The sequence below is a fragment of the Manihot esculenta genome, chromosome 17 (assembly GCF_001659605.2).
Source record: "Manihot esculenta cultivar AM560-2 chromosome 17, M.esculenta_v8, whole genome shotgun sequence".
Lineage (NCBI taxonomy): Eukaryota > Viridiplantae > Streptophyta > Magnoliopsida > Malpighiales > Euphorbiaceae > Manihot > Manihot esculenta.
Genome location: NC_035177.2, coordinates 25825577 through 25846489, shown reverse-complemented (window position 1 = coordinate 25846489; position 20913 = coordinate 25825577). Strand labels below are relative to the sequence as shown.

Below are 20913 nucleotides of genomic sequence, written 5' to 3'. Positions count from 1 at the left end.
ATTAGGGTATGGTTTTATACCCCTTTTTTTGGGTAGCGCAAAACCGCCATTATATGTTCTATCTACGAACTCATATTTAGATATTCAAATTACCGGGGGATTAAATTTGGAACAAACTAGTAAATTCCATAGATGTTGATGCATTGGTATGGGAATGGGTTTTTGATGCCATTTCTGTGCCGAGGAATCGCGAAGCCGAAAGCCTTTCTTCAGACACAACAAAGAGTACAAAACTCTAATGTGCAACGAATAACGACACGTTGTAGATTTGACTAGGGCAGTTAAGCATCGCGTTCTGACATTTTTTGCTCTGAAATTACAGTTAAGCAGCGCATATACAAGTGATTAATTCTTCGTTGTAACTTGTGAAGCAAAATCTATATTTTTAATCAATCTTTCTTATTGTAAAATTTGCTCTATAATCTAATCAAAATTTCTAGAAATTACACTTCCAGAGTGCAAAAAGGAAAAGCACAGTTGCCTAGTGATCTCTATTCGCCACCTTTGTACCAAAAGCGATAAAATTTACGCTGATATCATCAGATAGAGACCATCGTCCGGTCAAGGGGTTGTAAACAAATCCAGCCATTTCTTTGACCTGGGCAAAAGCAGGAGGACCAAAATTACTACATTTCGCAGTGATAAAAGAAATGAAAGAACACAAGTAAAAGTCTTACGTTGATAAAAGCACGTTGTAGGATCAATACTAACTCTTCAGGAGTCAGGAAACTTGACCACTGGTGCGTCCCTTTGGGAAGCTGCATATCTATTATTAGCAATTCTATAAAGCAATACACTAAGAATAATAATATCACAAAATCATAACTTTGAAGCAAGACCAAGCACAAATACAAAGCATATGGCCTTCAGTAACCTAGAACACAAGAATGCAGATACAAGTAAAGAGTCGTACCCAATGGAGAAGGTACTCTGCTGCAACAATGGCTGTTGCATATGATCTCATAGATCGGTTAATTGTTGAAATCACAGTAGCACCACCAGGATGAGTTAATGCTGACAGAGACTTGCAGAATTCAGCAGGATCTGCTACGTGCTCAATTACCTTGAGTGAAAATTTATGAATTGACAACAAATTTAATGCATTTCAAACCAGTTTGAAACATGTTAAGAGGCAAAGTTAAGCACACTTGTGTTCCACTTCCTAGTCTTTGTAGTTAATAGAATACGCTTGGACAAACTACTCCACAACAATACACAAATCTTTATGCATCAAATCTTAGCTGATCTTTTACACAATCTCAAACGTAAGTTTGCAGCTATCACAACGTCTTCCTATACAACTTTTGTAAAAATCAACAACCAACTTGAATATTACATAAATTGAAGTATAAAAGCATCATTAATATGACTCGTACAACAAGTGAAAAGGATTTCATTTTGAATATTGCAACATAACCTCTCAATTAAAAACAAAGTTCCCTTACTGTCCCCAACATCATAGCCCAAGCATTTGACGCAAGATGACCTTGAAATTCAGAGATCATGGATTGGCTTGCTGAGGCAAGTCAGGGGTAAATGATGGGAAAGAAAGTTCGAATGGAGAACTTTTGGCTGGGAAGGTGTCACATATTATCGAAGGAATAAGAAAAGAAATAATTGAATGAGTAGATTGGAGAGAAACTCTGTTGAGGGAACGTTGAGAAAGTTAGTTTGCAGCCTAACTGATTTCTGTATAAACACCAGCTGAAGACCTTTATCAGCGAGGATGAATAAGAATTCAATAATTCTCTTATACAAATAGAGGCCCAAAGACTGATTTTATTGGGGGCCTTAAAACAAGAAATTACAAGGTTTACTCTAGAAGGAAAAAGAAACTGATGGAGCCGTTGAAAGAAGGAGAGCAAGACACTTGGCAAAAGTTTGTTACGGCAGGAGATTCCATTCCCACTTTTAAGGAAGAGAGGGAGGAGAATGAAGGCATCTTTTTTGGAATATTTGATTTTTGTCTCGAGAAGCATTTTTCTTGCTGACTGAGAGAGGCACGGCTCAGGTGAGTTGCTACACGGGATACTGATCCTGGTGGCTGATTTTAGTCTGGTTATTTTTCTGTGTTCCTCATTGTATTACCTTGTTTCTGTTGAGTATTTTGTCTTTCGGAGTTGGGTTTTGAGTGGTGAAATATACAAATAACTCTTATATTTCTCTTCTTCACTCCTTTACTCTATCATTTTTTGTCCGACCTGTCGGATCCTCATATGACTAAGACGAGAATGGAAAACAGGATGGAACAGGTAGAGGGGAGTGTGGAACTATTACAAGAAGCAGTGGCGGCGACTAAGCTGGGTCAAGATCAAAGTCGAGCAGAGCTAGAGCAAAGATTCAGCAGATTGGAAAGCATGATAGCTTCTCTCGTAAAGGGAAAAGGGACCGCTGAAGTAGGGGTTTCCTCGGGGCAAACTCCAGAGCAACAGTTTCAGCTGAATACTTCAGCCAATAAGGCCATATCTCGGCCTCTATTGTTGGAAGATGCATTCTCAATGGCGAAGAAGATGGAAATGCCGGATTTCGATGGGACAGATCCTGTTGGCTGCGTAGCACGATCAGAACAATTTTTCGAGATACAGAACATTCCGGAAGAAACCAAGGTTCCTCTGGCCTTGGTCAGTATGGAGGGTGCTCCGTTACACTGGTTGCGGTGGTTGCGGCAAAGAAATCCATTACTCACATGGGAATAACTTAGGGAAGAGTTTATGCAGAGGTATAGTGAAGATCTCTCAGAAAACCCTTATGAGCATTTGAGGGCTCTCAAGCAAGTTGGTACCGTGGTAGAATACGTGGATGACTTTGTGGCTCGGGCATCCCTAGTTCTGGATGTAACGGATAAGCAATGCCTGGGATTTTTCTTGAATGGATTGAGGGAGGACATACGGCTGCGGCTGCAGTCGCATGAGACCACCGACCTATATAAAACGATGAAGTTGGCCAAAGAGATTGAATGGCAGCGTTCATCATCGAGCAAGGGGAAAAGCATCACGTGGGGAGCTAATGTGATGAGGCAGAAGGGTTTTAGCCAAGGTTTGGGCCAGGGCACTGTGGGTCCTCAGTTCTTAAAAGGCTCGGGTGAATAACAAAACCAACAGAAGTGGGATGGGCTACCTTCTAAGCCCCCAAATAATACGGCCCATTTAGGGAACAAAACCCTAGCCCAGCCTTTTGGTGGAACCAAGGCGCCGATCACTCCCGTCAAGTCCAGAGGTTCTCGACAGTACTCTCATCAGGAGTACCAGGAGATGAGAACGAAAGGATTGTGTTTCAAATGCCGACAGCCATACTCTCCTTTGCATGAGTGTCCAGGCAAAACATTAAGGGCTATCATTGCTGCGGAAGAAGAGTTATTCACGGAGGAGAGCGAGATAACCTAAGTGGATAAACAAGAAGAAAGAGTGATGCTGGCAGAAATTGATGAAGCCAATTTCTGTAATATGGAGTTACCGATGTATTCGGTGGGTGGAATCCAAAGGCCGAAAACGATGAAGTTCAAGGGCTCGATAGGGGCACGAGAGGTGGTGATACTCGTGGATAGTGGGGCGACACAATTTCGTTTCAATGGAATTAGCGAAGCAAATGGACTTTTCCATTACAGAGACTCTTGTTTTCAAGGTGAAGCTAGGCAATGGGTGTCGGGTTCCTTCGTCAGGACTCTGTGAGTAGGTAGAGCTAAAACTCTCAGATTATAAAATTGTAGCAGATTGTTATCAATTTCCCTTGGGAGGTGTAGATGTAATTCTCGGAGTTGCATGGTTGGAGACTTTAGGGGATATCCAAGCCAATTGGAAGAAATTGACGATGAAATTTCAGTCGGGAAGTCGAAAAGTTTGTTTGCAAGGAGATAATTCTCCGGTACGGACACCGGCCTCACTCAAATCAATCAAGAAAACTAGCAATGTGGATTTTGCAGCAATTCTGTGGCCTAAGGACATTCAATTATCCACGGGAAATATAGGAAGTCATCTTATGGAATCCCAGAAGAAGGAATTACATAAAGTCCTTGGCAGCTTTGCCAAGGTTTTCGAAGAAATACAAGAGTTACCACCAGAACGACAGTCGGATCATTGTATTCCTTTGCAACCGGGTTTGGGTCCAGTGTCAGTAAAACCCTATAGGTATGGCCATACACAAAAAGATGAGATAGAGAGATTGGTGAAGGAGATGCTGACTGCTGGAATTATACGGCCAAGTTCAAGCCCTATTCTATTGGTAAAGAAGAAAGATGAAAGTTGGCGAATTTTTCTGGACTACCGGCAGCTAAACAAGGCGACAATACCAAACAAGTACCCAATCGCAGTTATACAAGAGTTGCTTGATGAATTATTTGGTGCAAAGTATTTTTCTAAATTGGATTTGAAGTCTGGATATCACCAGATTAGAGTTGCTGCTCCAGACATCCACAAAACAACATTTAGAACCCATTCGGGTCACTACGAGTTCTTGGTGATGCCGTTTGAATTGATGAACGCACCAGTGACATTCCAAGCTGTTATGAATGAAATCTTCAGACCATTACTGAGGAAGTCAGTGTTGGTGTTTTTCGACGACATACTAGTTTATAGCAAAAGTTGGCAAGCTCATATGTCACATTTGGAGCAGATGCTAAGAATCCTTCAGGAACAACTACATGTGAATGGGAAAAAGTGCTTAATAGGAAGGACCTCTGTTGAGTATCTAGGACACATGATATCTGAGAAAGGGGTGGAGATGGATCCTGGAAAGGTTTCAGCCATAGTTCGATGGCCAATACCGAAATCCATCAAAGCAGTCAGGGGGTTCCTCGGGCTTACGGGGTATTACCGAAGATTTATAAAAGGCTATGGAGTATGGTCAAATGGCACAACCTCTCACTGGGTTATTGAAAAAAAAGCATAGTGGTTGTTTTCATTGGAACGAGGAGACACAAAGAGCTTTTGAAATGCTTCAAAAAGCCATCATCTCAGCGCCTGTACTTGCAATGCCAAACTTTCAAGAGTCTTTTGTGTTGGAATGTAACGCATCCAGAATGGGAGTGGAGGCAGTACTTATGCAACATCACCGACCCATTGCCTATTTCAGCAAAGCCGTCTCGGTAAAAATCATGGCTCATTCGACATGTGAAAGGGAACTCATGGCAGTGGTTATGGCCGTTCAACATTGGAAGCCTTATTTGGTGGGTCAGCGAGATCAAAGGAGTCTTAAACATTTGTTGCTGCAAAAAGCAAATACTCCCGCTCAACAGTACTAGGTTTCAAAGTTAATGGGGTATAACTTTATGATAGAGTACAGGATAGGACAATCCAATAGGGCGGCAGATGCCTTTTCACGAAGAGAAGAGGAGATCGAACTGCTTGCACTAACCCTTCCTCAATGGGCGGACCGGGAACAGATAAATGAAAAGGTGAAAAAAGATGAAGACTTGAGGAAAATCATTACAGAAGTAGAGAAGGGGAGCACCAAGTATGAGAATTTCTCTCTTATACAGGGACGATTGTATCACAAGGGTCGGTTAGTGATACCAGCCAAATCTCCTTGGATTAGTAAATTGACACAGAATTTCATTCTTCTAATCAAGGAGATCACTCTGGGCCTATCGGACATACCGACGGGTGGCATCAAATTTCTATTGGAAGGGAATGATGGCAACGATACAAAAATTCGTAGCTGCCTGTTTGGTTTGTCAAACCCACAAATATGAAGCACAGAGCCAAGCAGGGTTGATACAACCACTTCCAATACCAGGAAATATTTGGGAAGACATATCAATTGATTTCATCACAAGACTGCCGCGTTCACATGGGTTTGACTGTATACTAGTAGTGGTGGATCGTTTATCTAAGTTTGGCCATTTTCTTTCTCTTCGACATCCCTTCAATGCGAGGGGGGTAGCAGAATTATTCGTCAGGAAAATAGTTAGATTATATGGAATTCCAAGGTCAATCATCAATGACAGGGACCCTCTGTTCTTGAGCAATTTTTGGGCTGAGATTTTTCGATTACAGGGAACTAAACTGAAGTTCAGTATGACCTATCATCCTCAAACGGACGGCCAGACGGAGGTATTGAATAGATGTTTGGAAACACACCTGAGATGTTTTCGTCGAAATAGCCTAGAGGCTGGTCGAAATGGGTGTGCTGGGCAAAGTATTGGTACAATACCAATTTCCAAGCTGCAATTGGTAAAACACCTTTTGAGGTAGTATATGGGAGGCCTCCACCTAGCTTACAACATTACCTTCCAGGGGAGACAAAAGTTGAAGCAGTCCCACAATATTTTGTGAATGAGATGAAATATTGAGACGGTTGAAATATAACCTGCATAGAGCTCAACAAGTGATGCAGAGGAATGCCAATAAGCATCGACGTGACATAGAATTTGCTGTGGGGGATCATGCTTTCCTTAAGCTAAGGCCTCACCGTCAGCAAACCGTAGCTTCAAGAATCTGTCCAAAGCTATCTGCTCGGTATTTTGGTCCTTTTGAGATCTTGGCCAAAGTAAGCACCGTTGCTTACAAGCTTAAACTCCCAGCTAATTCAAGGATTCACCCCGTTTTTCATGTGTCTCAACTAAAAAGAGTGATAGGAAGTCATTATGTGACAGGGGAAATACCACCACAATTGGAGGTTACTGAAGGTGACATGGTGGAACCAGAACAAATCTGCCAATATAGAAAGATAGGAAAGGATACTCAGCAAATCCCTCAAGTCTTAGTGAAGTGGAGAGGAAAAGGAGTGGAAGAGGCGATTTGGATGGACTTGGCAAACTTCAAGGGTCAATTCCCATACTTCAGCCTTGAGGACGAGGCTGTTTCTCAAGGAGGGAGTATTGATACAAATAGAGGCCCAAAGACTGATTTTATTGGGGGCCTTAAAACAAGAAATTACAAGGTTTACTCTAGAAGGAAAAAGAAATTGATGGAGCTCCTAGCAGGTAATCCCGTTGAAGAAGGAGAGCAAGACACTTGGCAAAAGTTTGTTACAGCAGGAGATTTTATTCCCACTTTTAAGGGGATAACTCTGAGTTTTTGCAAGAGGCGAATTTGTCCATCCATGCTTTAGAAGGTAGCCAAGGCAGTGACACTAAGGCTGATTGAGTATGTTAATAACCGACAACTCTTGATTTTAGTTGATAGTGGTAGTTCCCACAATTTCATGGATTCCGCACTGGCCAAACAACTCAATTCCTATTGTTACAGCTCCCCCTTCTTCTGTTAAAGTACCTTATGGCAGAAGGATAAAGAGCAATGGAACCACCTGGATTTCTCTGGAAGCTTTTTGGTTTCTCATTCGGTTTTAATTTGAGGCTACCGCCTTTGGGAGGATTTGATGTTATTCTAGGAGTGGATTGGATGAAGGCCCATAATCCAATTTTATTCGATTTTCAGCAATACACACTCACCTTACAAAGGCGGGATTCTGGTTTTCAAATTCAGCTGCTGGATTGCAGTAATGCTATGAAGTTGACACATAAGCAAGGCATTGATTTTAACTCTCCCCTGTTCTCAGTGTGTTTATCTCAATTTCAAGGCTGTGAAAAGATTGAAGAGAGTATACTTGAAGAATTGCAGCAGTTGTTACAGAAATACAGTCCAGTGTTTGCTGTACCTAAGTCTCTGCCTCCCTTTCGATCTCATAATCATGTCATTCCGTTGTTGCCTCAAGTTCAACCCGTTAACATCCGGCCTTATAGATATCCTCATTTTCAAAAAGCAAAAATTGAGAAGTTGGTAGCCGAAGTGTTGCAGAATGAGGTAATCTAGCCTAGCACGAGTCCCTTTGCTTCACCTGTTTTATTAGTAAAAAGGAAAGATGGGCCTTGGAGATTTTGTATTGATTACAGGCGGTTAAATGACATCACACTGAAGGACAAGTTCCCAATTCCCATGATTGATGATCTTCTTGATGAACTTGACGGGGCTAAAATCTTTTCAAAGCTGGATCTTAGAACCGGTTATCACCAAATTCGAATGAACCCAGCAGATGTCCACAAGACAGCTTTTAGAACCCATATGGGCCATTATGAGTTTACTGTCATGTCATTTGGCTTGACTAATGCCCCTGCCACCTTCCAAGCATTAATGAATCACATCTTCAAACTTTATTTAAGGAGGTTTGTCTTAGTTTTTCTTTGATGACATTCTCGTTTACAGCTCTTCTTTGGAGGATCATTTACTACACTTGGAGCAAGTATTCAAAATCTTAGCAAAACAACAGTTTTATGTGAAATTGTCTAACTTTTTTTTTGGCAAGTCTGAAGTTGAGTATTTGGGGCGTATTATCTCAGGCAAGGGGGGTTTCTACAAATCTCAGCAAAGTGGCAGCAATGGTTTCTTGGCCTATTCCTAAGAAAATTAAACAACTGAGGAGTTTTTTGGGTTTGACAGGGTATTACCAGAAGTTTATTCAAAACTACAATATTCTCAGTACGAGACTTACTGATCTTTTGAAAAGAAATGCACTTAAATGGACTATGGTAGCTGAAAAAGCATTTGTACAGCTTCGAAAGGTGATGTCTAAAGCTCCTGTTCTAGCACTTCTTGATTTCTCTAAACCATTTGCGGTGGAAACTGATGCAAGTGGAAGTGGGATGGGGGCTTTTCTTCAGCAGGAAGGTCATTTGATTGCATTCATATCTCAAGCCTTTGGTCCTAATACCAGCAGCCTATCAGCCTATGAAAGGAAATTATTGGCCATCACTTTTGTCGTTTCCCAGTGAAGACATTACTTGGAACAAGGACTATTTTTCATAAAGACGGATTATGAAAGCATTAAGCACTTACTTGAGCAGAAACCGCATACCAGCTTACAACTGAAGGGCATCTCTAAGTTACTTGGGCTTCAATATAAGATTTTATATAGAAAAGGAGTTGAAAACAAAGTGGCTGATGCATTATCTAGAAGAAACAAAGCGAAAGTATATTTCATTGCTATACAGTCTTCCATATAGCCCCTGTGGATGTGCAATTTACTCAGTAGCTACGAAGGTGACAAAGCAGCCACTGAAGTTATTCACAAACTAGTCATTGACATTACTGCCCGGCCTGGTTATTCACTTAAAAATGGACAGTTATTCTATAAGGATAAGTTGTTTGAGGGATCGAAGGGACCTTTAAGAGATCAATTACTCGCCTTGTATCATAGCTCTTATTTAGGGGGTCACTCAGGGGTATATGCATCCTATATCAGGCTTAAAAGGCACTTCTTTTGGCCTGGTATGCTGAAGGACGTTATGGAATGAGTGAAGAGATGTGAGACTTGTGCTAGATGTAAGATTGAGCATTGCCAGCCTCCAGATCTGTTGCAACCACTTCCAGTTCCTTTTCAGGCTTGGCGGGTGATCACTATGATTTTATAGAGGACCTGCCCATTTCAAAGGGATCGAATACTATTTTGGTTGTCATCTGCAAATTTACCAAGTATGGACATTTTATTGCACTAAAGCATCCTTTCTTTGCTTCCATCATAGCTCAAGTATTTTTGGATAATGTCTTTAAACTTCACGAGCTACCAGCTTTCATTATAATGGAGCAGGATAAGATTTTCACTGGTTTATTTTAGAGAGTTGTTCAGAAAATTGGGTACTAAGCTGGCCTATAGCTCTGAAAATCACCCTAAGACCGATGGCCAAACTGAAAGGTTGAACAAGAGCTTGCAAGGGTATTTGAGATGCCTTTGTTATCGGCAACCCATTCATGGGCTAAGTGGTTACCTATTGCTGAGTGGTGGTACAATACCAACCATCATTCAGCTCTGAAAATGTGCCCTTTTGAAGCCTTCTATGGATATCATTCCACTTCTTTACCTCTAGTTCAGTTGTAGGATGTTGCTATGGATGGGGTGATTGAATTTCTTCGGACTAAACAACATATTCCCAACTCATTCGGGAAAATTTGCTACAAGCTCAAAATCGAATGAAGCAATATGCAGATAAAAAAGGAGTGTAGGCAGTTTGAGGTTGGTGATTGGGTGTATTTGAAATTACAGCCGTACAAGCAAACTTCCTTAGTCGTTAGAAAAAAATGGGAGAGGGCTCCACCATTGTTAAAGACCTGCCTAGTTTTGAGGAAGATGAGATTATCATCGAACCTGAGAAAGTGTTGAAGACAAGGGTATTTTTAGAGATGGACAGCAGATTCTCCAAGGGTTGGTCTACTGGTCTCAATTGCCAGCTGAGGATGCCACTTGGGAAAATAAGTTTTTTTATCCCGGCTCAATTTCCTTTTTTTCACTCTTCTTGGGGACAAGAAGATTCTCGTGAGGGTGTTGTCACGTATTATCGAAGGAATAAAAAATAATAATTGAATGAGTAGAGTAGAGGGAAATTCTGTTGAGGGAAGCTCAGGTAACGCTATATTGGTTGAGAAAGTTAGTTAGCAGCCTAACTGATTTCTGTATAAATATCAGTTGAAAACCTTTATCAGCGAGGATGAGTAAGAATTCAATAATTCTCCCTCTCTCAATTCTGTTCTTTTCTCTCTCTCTCATCTATTCTGTTTCTTCTCTTCTCATCTCTATTCTCTGTTCTCTCCTCATCTAATCTCTTTGCTACTTTCACCTACGCAAGTTCACTTAGATTTATGACAAGAGGCTAAGACTAAAGACTAATCATCTGGTTTTCTTAACAATTATATCAGGATAAAGTTCACAAATATGTGAAGAACACAGACATATGAAATGAATCAACAGAGATCTATATAATGAGACTACAAGCATGCATGATTTAAGAGAGAGAGAGAGAGAGAGAGAGAGAGAGCACCTCTAGTGCAATCACAGCATCAAACATCTTTTGCTCCTTAACAAGACTTTCTGTCCATCAAAAGGAAATATTGGATAGAATATTAATGGTAATGCAGTTTAAAAGTTCGATCAACTTTTGAACTTTTGGTTCAAATTACATTCTTTCTGAAACCATATACTTTCAATGAACAGCCTGTTACTTGTATGGAATACATAGAAGATAAATACCATGGGAACTTCAAAGGAAATATACGTTCTATTCATCGTACACCAAGAATTGAAGCATGTTAAGTAACCCAAAAATTGATTATGTTTATTGACTGATGCATCCCACAGCAGGGGAAAAAATACAGAGCCAATAATTACACCATTTAGAGAGAGTTCAAAGACAAAAGTTGTATTGAGTGGGGAAATTTAGGTTAATCTATCTGAAGAAGGAGAACATTGAACTAGGTGGATAACTGAATCTCAATGAGAAGACAATACCCAGCATCCACACATACAGATGGAGCAAGTTTATGAGACCAAAAATAATGTCAGTTTGAAACTTTGATTGTGGAAAGGAATAGAAATATTGGAAAGCTTGACCTACACAAGAAGAAAATTTGCATGTACCAGCTGTAGTGCAACGGTAGTCAATGGTTGAAGTCACTGGGTCCAATCCCTGTGCAAATAGATAAAAGGTATAAATATTCTGAATTGACAAAATAAAATAGCCATTGAATAAAAACTAGTAATTCTCAATATAAACTTAACAATTATTTCAATCGAGTCAGATGGCTTATAGAAATAGATGAATTTATTGGAAAATTGGAATTCAGGAATTATTGGCAATACAAGTAACATGTGATCAAGGAGATTATAATGAAAATAAAAACAGATGGCTTATTGACTGTTTTCTAATTTTACTACAGTTAGTTGCATTTATAAATGTGTCATGGGATGGGACCCTATAGGGCCCATCTTTTATGGAGATTATCCTTCCTCATCCCTTCCTGGAATTAAGTAGGGATGAATATGCAACAGAACAATATTCTCTGGTACTGCAAGCAGTCCTCCTACCAAATCTGCACCATTCCATCCCGTGACTATCCAAGTCCATGTCCTAGCTATAATACTAATAAGTGATGAACAAGCCACATTGGTTGTAGTAATATATGCATAGAAGGTAGGATTTCCCAAAACAAATTAAACTGAAACATCATTTTAGAAAATAGAAATGATGTAACTTTCAACTGAAACACATATACACACAGTAGCTAAAGGTATGAAATGAATACAGCATGAAGGCGAGCTATATTGATATTTTTCTCCAAAGCGTCAATGCCCGTTACAGTTGCTCCCATTCGAGCTAAAGGCTGAAGAAGCAAAAGAAAGAATAATGAATATAACAGGTAACATTTGTTATCAATAAGCAGAAACTTCACAAATGCTTGGGTATGAAAAAGAGTGATAATATACCTCAGAAAGAATTCCTCCACCACAACCAACATCAACAATTTTTAGTCCTTCAAAAGGCCTAGACACATGTGGATCCTTCCTGAAACAATTCAAATTGATAAGCTTTCACGAATGGTGCAATAAGAAAGCCCTACCACAGTTATAAAATTAAAGTCTTGGCATTCATATTTATATTCCAAACAATAGAAAAAGTATTTCCGCTGCCAGTGCTAATTTACAACCTTTTTCTTGGGGCACAGTTATGTGGCATAAATAGATAAAGAAAAATACTCATAACTATTCACAATTACATGTCACAATTTTTTAAGGCTTTCACATCTTATGACACAGTATTACGTTTATTTAATCATGAGAACCTGCTTTAGATATTGGATGCCAGAGAGTTAGCAAGAAATACTTAAATTAGAAGCATAGAGATAGGCTCAGCCTTATAAACTCATGAAGAAATATTCATACATCTTCTCAAGCACCTAATGAAGTTGAAACCAGAAATAAGACCATTAAAAATACCCATGAATTTCATTCTCCAGTTCCTCAAAAAGCATTACAAACCCTACACTCTACCACAAGCATGATTGCAACACTCTTCAATCAAGTCAGTAACTACACCTTTTTTCAGGATCATATTCCAGTTACTCAGCCTAATTTGAATCCTTAATCTTAGATTGATATCTGGAAAAACAATAATTTTAGATCTTCATTCTTTGATCCTGACATACCAATTGTAGAATGGGTTCTACTTAAGACTATTTCCAACCCAAGCACCAAATAAGCTTATTTGTGTCCACCAACCATAAAACTGGCCAAGTTAAGTTCTTCCAGACATTCCAAAAGAAAAAGGCATTCAATATTCAGGCCATGCGAGAAATAGTAAACATGAAGCAAAAAGGAGATATGAGCAATGTATAGGCAATCCACCTGAAATGTCGACAAAGGGTGGAGCGAATAAAAGCAAGTCTAGTTGGATTCATCGCATGCAACGGTTTAAATGGCCCTTCAGAATCCCACCTGATTGCAATAGTATAACAAAAAATATAGCCTGTTATCAAAATGTTGTATTTAAACTGAATATTTAATAGCAATCATATAAACATCCTAAAATTGCTCTGTAGAGTAATAAGAAGCAGCTCCATTTCCTCATATTTATCCGAAAAATTATAATAACGCATGCAATGTCAAATAAAAAGGGATGCGAACTTCACACTGGAGCTTGTGTGTTCATTTCAGTTCGTGAAGATCAAATTAAGAAAGAAAATTACAGAATCAAAGAAACAACCTATTTTGATTGAACCAATGGAGAGAACAAATATACTAGAAGATTTAAGTAGTAAACAGCAAAAAAATGAGGAAAAAAGAAACGAAGCAAGATAACTGACCAGGAATCAGCAATGGCTGAGAATTTAGCAAGCTCGAGGTCCTTCAAAGATGATGTCGGTTGTGATTTATCGTGAGTAGTCTTGCCATTATCAGGCGGAGATGACGGAGGAGAATGAGGAGGAGCTGAAATTGGATGGTGAGCGAAGAGTCTTCTGGTGGCATTGAGGAGTGGGTTAGGGTTTGGTGCTATTTTAGCATCTCGAATTGATCCAACTCGCATCAGCAGCTTGGAGGCCATGGCCATGCTCTTCAATAGCAGAAGCTGCGTTAAAAATATCATTTAGGATATTTTTCCTATTTTCTATATTGTTTAAAATATTTAGAAAATTAATAAAGAAAAGTTAAATCATTTTCTTAAATTAAACTACAATCTAATCCTTACAGTTTAGTAAAACTTTCACAGTAATCCTTATATTTTAAAAAGCTATCATTTTCGGTCCTTGCAATTTTAAAAACAAACATATTGGTTCCTGTAAAGCTAGAATTCCTTTATTTTGTTCATAAATTTAATTTAATTTAAAGACATACAGTAAATTACTCCTTTTATTTATATAAATAATATAATGATGGTGAATTAATTATAATTTTTAGAAATAATATAAAAAAATCATATAATTTTCAATAAAATAGACTATAATGACCGTCGAATTTTCTATATTTTGAGTAAAGTTAGGTCCTAAAGAAAGACGGAGGCTCAAAATCCATCTGGTTATGGGGCAGGTAGGATCAATGGTGAGTACATATCCATCAGAAAATAACCTAGTCCTATCAGTATGCGCGTCTGGGAGAATTAAATAGTCGTATGATATGAAGAGGTGTTCTGATGCGTCTATATATATGAATCTGAATGACAACACCATAGGAAAAGGGATAAAAGAGAATGAAAGTCTTTTTGTCTAAAAAAACTTATACAACTACTACAAATTCTATTTTTCCAGATTTCAGGACTATGTTGTAATTTATACTATATATATATATTTTTTTTAAATGAGGTTCAGGAGAAACCAATAGTAAATCAATTTATTGTTAAGTTTAATGATAAAGACAAACTATCTGATATGAAAATTAGAAGAAATTGCATTGCGAATCCTCATCTAATCTGTAAGTATTATATTACCAATAATTTTATTGATAATCCTCCCTGCCTGCTTTTCGTGATCTTTCAAAATCAATGGATAAACTTTTAATATTTTTCATATATAAGTCATATTTCCTGGAACTTGTTCTGAAAATCCTTTTCCCACTGTTTTCAGATGACAGGAAACATTTCCCTGGAAATGAAAATTATATAACCGAAACTTTCCATAAGCTTGCATTGGAAAATTTATCAATCAAAAGTGATGGCGAAGTTGATGGATATATATGCAAATATGGCTGATGGACGACACAGCCATGCACAGGGAGATTTCTAGGACTGCATTTTGTTCAAATTTTCTCGAGAAAAGAGAATCAAGAACAAATCTGAACTGCTATTCATGAATTAACGACAACTGATACCAACGAGCTTTAGTTCAGCAGTATTGGAGTGTCTCTATTAAGGGGGGAAAAAATCATGATAATGAGTCCAAGCTTGTCAAAGTCTGCCAATCTGGAAGATCATATGGTAGAGACCCACTATCACTTCTTGGAAGTCGTATGTCAACATTAACAGTTCGTGCAGAACTTGTCTTTCTCTTAGCTTGTAACTCATTGCTTGTTTCCACCAATGCGCTTTAGATCATTATTATTAGAGTAGTCTCTAAAGTTTGAGTTGGAACCCCATGGGAGCAAATTATACCAAAAAAAAATTGCTTGTTTGTGATGGAATAAAGCTTCACACTACGAACTGATGTTCATCTGCTGTAGATTTTGGTATTACAGCACAAGCGACTCCAATTTCTACTGTTGTAATTAAATATTATTTTTTCCCAGATCTTTTGATCACTTTGATTTGCTTTTAACTCTCAGAATAAATCAAATGGATGCACAGGAATGATAATAATCCTAGAAGTATATAGAAATTGTATGCATAAAAGCAAAAGTGCTAAAGAATGTCTCATGGTCTAAAAGTGCTGCGAAGATAACTTGATTCACACAACTCTTAGGCCTTATAGCATTTATCATTCATCCTTCTACTGATCTAGACTTTATTGCCTTGATCTTGTTCGCTATCTAACCTTTATTCTTTGTGTTAAAAGGACATGAAAGAGAAAGAAAATCTGAAAACCTGCAGCAGCAATTCCAGCAGGTTATTGTTATTGACTCGTTGGTATACATCAAAATAATGTCATGTGAGACCATTAGCCTGCAGCCATGGATTGGGACCTGACGTTTCAGAGTACAAATTTAAACAGTATATATAGCCAACGACTGGGACCCTTCTACAGTAACATCATAGCCGTTGGATTCCATTATCTATTATTGGACCTTTGTGCTTGGCAAAGCTGAAAAAAGCTGGTGGTACCAACAAAGTATACAAATTGCATTAGCTGGCTACTAAGAACAAAGATGGTCCATTGAAGTTGAAAGCACGCACAGCAATTTTCATTTGCAGTCTCCTTCGATCTCAATTGCAAATATGAACTCAGTTTTTTGAAGGGTATGTTGATATTTTGAAGGTTATACAGTAAGTCCCACTTGGGCTTTACTTTGGATTCTCTACTTTTTCTTACGATTAATCCCCTGCAGTTCCACTTTCAAGATTTTGGGCATGATCTTGGGTAAATTTTTTTTACTACCAAGGCATATGTGCACTCATCTAATAAATTTTTATTGTTTTAAATTTAGTTATAGAACCTACTGTAATTTTAGCTAATTTATATATATATATATTTATTAATTAGATGTACACACACATTCATATAAAAATTATTCTTATATATGTCTGAAGAATCGAAACTTTTCTTTTTTCTTTTACTTAATATAATATTATAGGGTGATTATAAAAAAATTAAAAGTGATAAAGGCGATTCTACTTTACCCTAATGCCATTTGTAATTAATCTTTACTTACTTATAAAAATAAGTAATTGTGATCAAAGCAATTATCCGGTCGGCTAGGTTATGGCATCTTATACTTCTTTTGTGGCCAATCAGATTCTTAATGTGATTTTTTGCGGTCGATTGATTTATCTCTTAGGTGTTTTATTTCTATTTTGTTTCTCTTTCTATTTGTTTTGGTTTTACTTTATATTTTAACCATGATTTTCTATCTGAATATTTAGAAATATGATTTATTTGATGTATTTTGGGTGTAATTGAAGTTTGATGATCAAGTTTAATATATATACACTTATTTCTATTTTACGTATAAACTATTTTCATAGATATAATTACATTCTATTAAATTAATTGAGTATGTACCCGCAATACAAAATCACTAAAATATCATATGATTCTTGAATAATCTCATTTTTCAATTATTCAACCATTTCATTTTACCAAGTTCAATGTTAGTCAGATTAATCAACATTTATATGTTTCGATGTAACAATAAGATGTTATTTATAATAAGTAGTTTTGTTGGTTGGTTAATTGGTCATATTTTATTCATGAAATGGGTTGGATTGATATTAGTCTGGATACAGCAAAATAATTCTATTAAATCTAATATACTCGTTGGATTTTTTTAGGACATTTACCATTAAGTGATTTATATGAATCATTAATCTTTTTTTCATGGTCTTTTTTCATTATTCATATGGATGCTCTTCCAGTTGAAGATTCAACATATTGTACATTATTTAGTCGATAAGCAAGTGATGATGCCTAAAAATAAATAATTGTTGTGTTGTTCAATCTTATAGATAAAGTATGATCAACATGTTACATTTCTTAGAAGACATGAATTTATATTAAAGGAAAAAGATAGCTATGTATTTGGAGAACATAATTATAATATGAGTAATGATACATTATAATTTGTCTTCCTCTTGAATTATACGTAATCATCAAGGAGAAGTATATTAACATTATTGATCATCTAATTAGTTAATCTAACTTCAGTTTCTTCCTGTCAAAGCAAGGTTCATTCATCTTTTATTTTGCCAAATTTTTCATACACTAAATTTAAAATAAATTTATTACTATATGATAAAATTTTTTATAAATTTTATAGTAGTGTTTAATTATATTGAGAGTGGAAATTAATTAAATAATAACACTAAAATTATGTTCTCCCATTTATGTTGGAAACTTGTGGCAGATGTGATTTCAGTGGTCCCCGTATGATGAAATAAATCTTTCCACAATGCTCTTCAAGAAGGTTCATCCCCAGAGTTGGCTGGAATATACAAGATTTGTTTTAATTATAATTTTAAATAGTTTTAACATTTTACAATTAAAATATATATAATAATTCAATATAATTGTGTCTGATGAGCTTTTAATTAATAATGGGTGCCTCTAAAACATGACAAATTTTAATTATTAAGAGCTAAAAAGCTGCATGCAGTATTTGTTTAAATTAAAAAAAATTAATTAAATTTTATTAATTTAAAATTTTAGTTTAATTTTTTATTTATTTTAATTTAATTTAATTTTTAATTTAAAAAATTTCAGTTATTTTAATTCAATTTAATTTTAATAAAAAAAATCAAAAAACTAAATTCAACTAATTAATAATAATATATTATTTTCAAATGATATAGAAATTAAATCATATATGATTAAATTTTAAAATATTAAAAATAAAATATAAAAAATAAAAAATTTATTAAAAATTTAAATCGATTAAATCGAATTGAATCGAATCAAATTGATTCGATTTAATCGGTTTTTAATCAAAATTAATTCAGTTTGATTTTTATAAATATTAAAATTTTAATTTTTAATTTATTTAATTTAATTTAATTTTAAACTCAACCGATCGAATACTCACCCCTTCACCTTAATATCCTCGGTCTGCTATTTTTTTTCCACCGACCATTTTCCTGTTTAGCTTGTAAGCTTAGCTTTACGCCATGGTTCATCATTATGTGGGAGTCTCATGGCAAACCAGCTTGTCCCATTTTCCAAATTATGCTCAACATTTCAACATTCATAATTATTATTATTATTAAACTTCGCCTTTAAAATACAAATTTTTAATTTAATCTCAGTGCAAAGGTAAAAGCTTTATTTTTTAAATAATTATTAATTCCCAGTTGCCTCTGGACAATGGACATGGGCATGGTTGTGAAGTTGTCCCTTATTTCAAAACAATATTTAGTCACTATCTTCTTTCGGCCATGTCTTTTTTCCCACCATTTTCTTCTGTCCTTTCACTTCTTCTCTTTGCCATGTCTAATAAAAGAAAAATATATAAAAAAATATATATTTATTAATAATAATAAATATCTCTGATATTTATTAATCATGATATGATATTTTTTTATATTCTTTTCTTAAAAATTTATGCACATGCATTTTCTCTACCTGTCTAAACAATAGAGATTATATATATATAAAATATTTATAAATTATAAATAAATTTAAGATAGATTTATTATTTACTTGAATATTATCATTTGTCAGTTCCTGTATTTTTTAAAATTTATTAAAACGTATTTTTTTTGTCAATAAAATAATTTTTCTGTTTTTTTTTTATTAAAAATAAATAAATGATGGAGAGAAAATATTTTTAAAATTCAATTTTATCATCAAATAAAATCTTTTATTTAGTTCTTAAATATTATTATTAATAATAAATCAGTTCTTATATTTTTTAAAATTTATTAAAATATCTGTATATTTTTTCATATTTATTAAAATATTTTTATTATTTCTTTAAATTAACGAAAAAGTCTCTCCCAGTAAAGAAGAATAAAAATAAAAAGAAAAATAAAAATAAAAAGAAAAATTAACAGAAAAAAAGAATGTAGTAATTTAATTTTTTATTATATTTCTAACAGCAGAAAGAGAAAAGAAAAAAAATTAAACTTTTTAATAAATTAAAAAAAAATAAAATTAACTTATTAATAATAATAATATTTAAAAATTAAATTATAAATTTTGATAAATTTAAATGATGTGAGAGCATTGAATACGTTCACAAGTGAGGCAAGACGAGTGAATCACATTCTTAAAAGAGTTTAGCTGTCATGTGTTCCTTCTTTAATATTGCTGGACAGCCAATGTATAATTGCTATTATTAATTTGTTGCAGCAAAGCATTTATTAATCATACCAACGAACATTCTGATTTGCTCATTTCCATTTAATTTTACATTCGGTAAAATTATTATATATATATAATGTTTTTATTATATATATATAATGTTTACGTACGATGAAGAAATGTATTTATACTAATTAAGCCGAAACGTACATGGTGAACCTCCAAGGAGGAATGTACGACAAGTGCACAAAGCTTAGAGTTACGGTCCACAGTGAGCAGTTTGGGTCACAGCTCAATTTTCACCACCAGGATTCACATTTTCACTTGATTACTCTGTTAATTCTGGCCCACCAAAGATTCCAAATATGACAAATCACTTGACCTCTTACGCATGTCCATTGACTGTCATGCTTAAAATCACAATCTACTGTCAATGTGTACCTCTACCTGTATACTTCCATTTTATTTTTATATTGCCATTAAATTACGTTATCTGTCAATTTTTATTTTAATGAAAATATTATATATTTAATTAGTTTTATAATAATAAAAATGAATAATTTTAAATTAAGTAAATAAAATATAAATTATAGCATAAAAAGAAAATATAATTGAAGTATATATTATTTTTTTAATTATTAATAAATAATGTTAAAATAATGTTTTTATGTGTCCCACTAATTTTAAATAAAATAATCCATCCATCATATCATCATGTGCTCAAAATATTAAAACATTACCTATTTCGCATTTATGGGGCTCCTCAGTCTGTAGGTCCAAGATTCTGTTGGAAGATATTATTATTAAAATTAATTAAATAGTATTATCAATTAAATGTAATTTTAATAATTTTTAAGTAATTTTATTTAATACTATTAAAAAATAAATTTAAGCAACATTTACATCTTGCAAAAAATATATATAGTTTTATTTGTACGTATGCTAAGAAAATAATAAATAAAAAAATTATAGTAATGATTTTTTTTATTTTTTAAATATATTGTTCACTTATACTATTCTAATAAAATTAAATAATTTTTATATTTTTAAATGATTCTGTTTATTTTAAAATAAATGATGTAAACTTCTTCTTTATCAAATATGAAAATTTCATTCGTGTACTTTAAGAAAACTATGTCATAATACGTTATTTATACTAAGTGGTAATAATTATGTCGTTTTAAAATAATACTTTAAATTAAATACTTTTAACTAAGAATATATATATATATATATTATTAACTTGAAATATAATTAATTAAGAAATATTTAAAAT

At 34.9% G+C, this 20913-nt stretch overlaps 1 protein-coding gene across 2 annotated transcripts; it reads right to left on the bottom strand.

The window, feature by feature from the left end:
* Nucleotides 1-282: 282 nt before the first annotated feature.
* On the bottom strand, nt 283-13856 carry LOC110605603 (ubiquinone biosynthesis O-methyltransferase, mitochondrial). Of its 2 annotated transcripts, none has more exons than XM_021744233.2 (9): nt 13563-13856; nt 13105-13194; nt 12187-12265; nt 12006-12083; nt 11341-11389; nt 10745-10794; nt 914-1063; nt 678-766; nt 283-598 (listed from the first exon to the last, which is right to left on the bottom strand). In XM_021744233.2, exons 1-8 carry the CDS (start codon nt 13841-13843, stop codon nt 722-724), a joined length of 822 nt encoding a protein of 273 aa, XP_021599925.1. In that variant the 5' UTR covers nt 13844-13856; the 3' UTR covers nt 283-598; nt 678-721. The 2 variants fall into 2 exon arrangements, with proteins under 2 accessions (XP_021599925.1, XP_021599924.1); XM_021744232.2 differs by having other exon boundaries at nt 678-758.
* Between the last annotated feature and the right edge of the window lie 7057 nt (nt 13857-20913).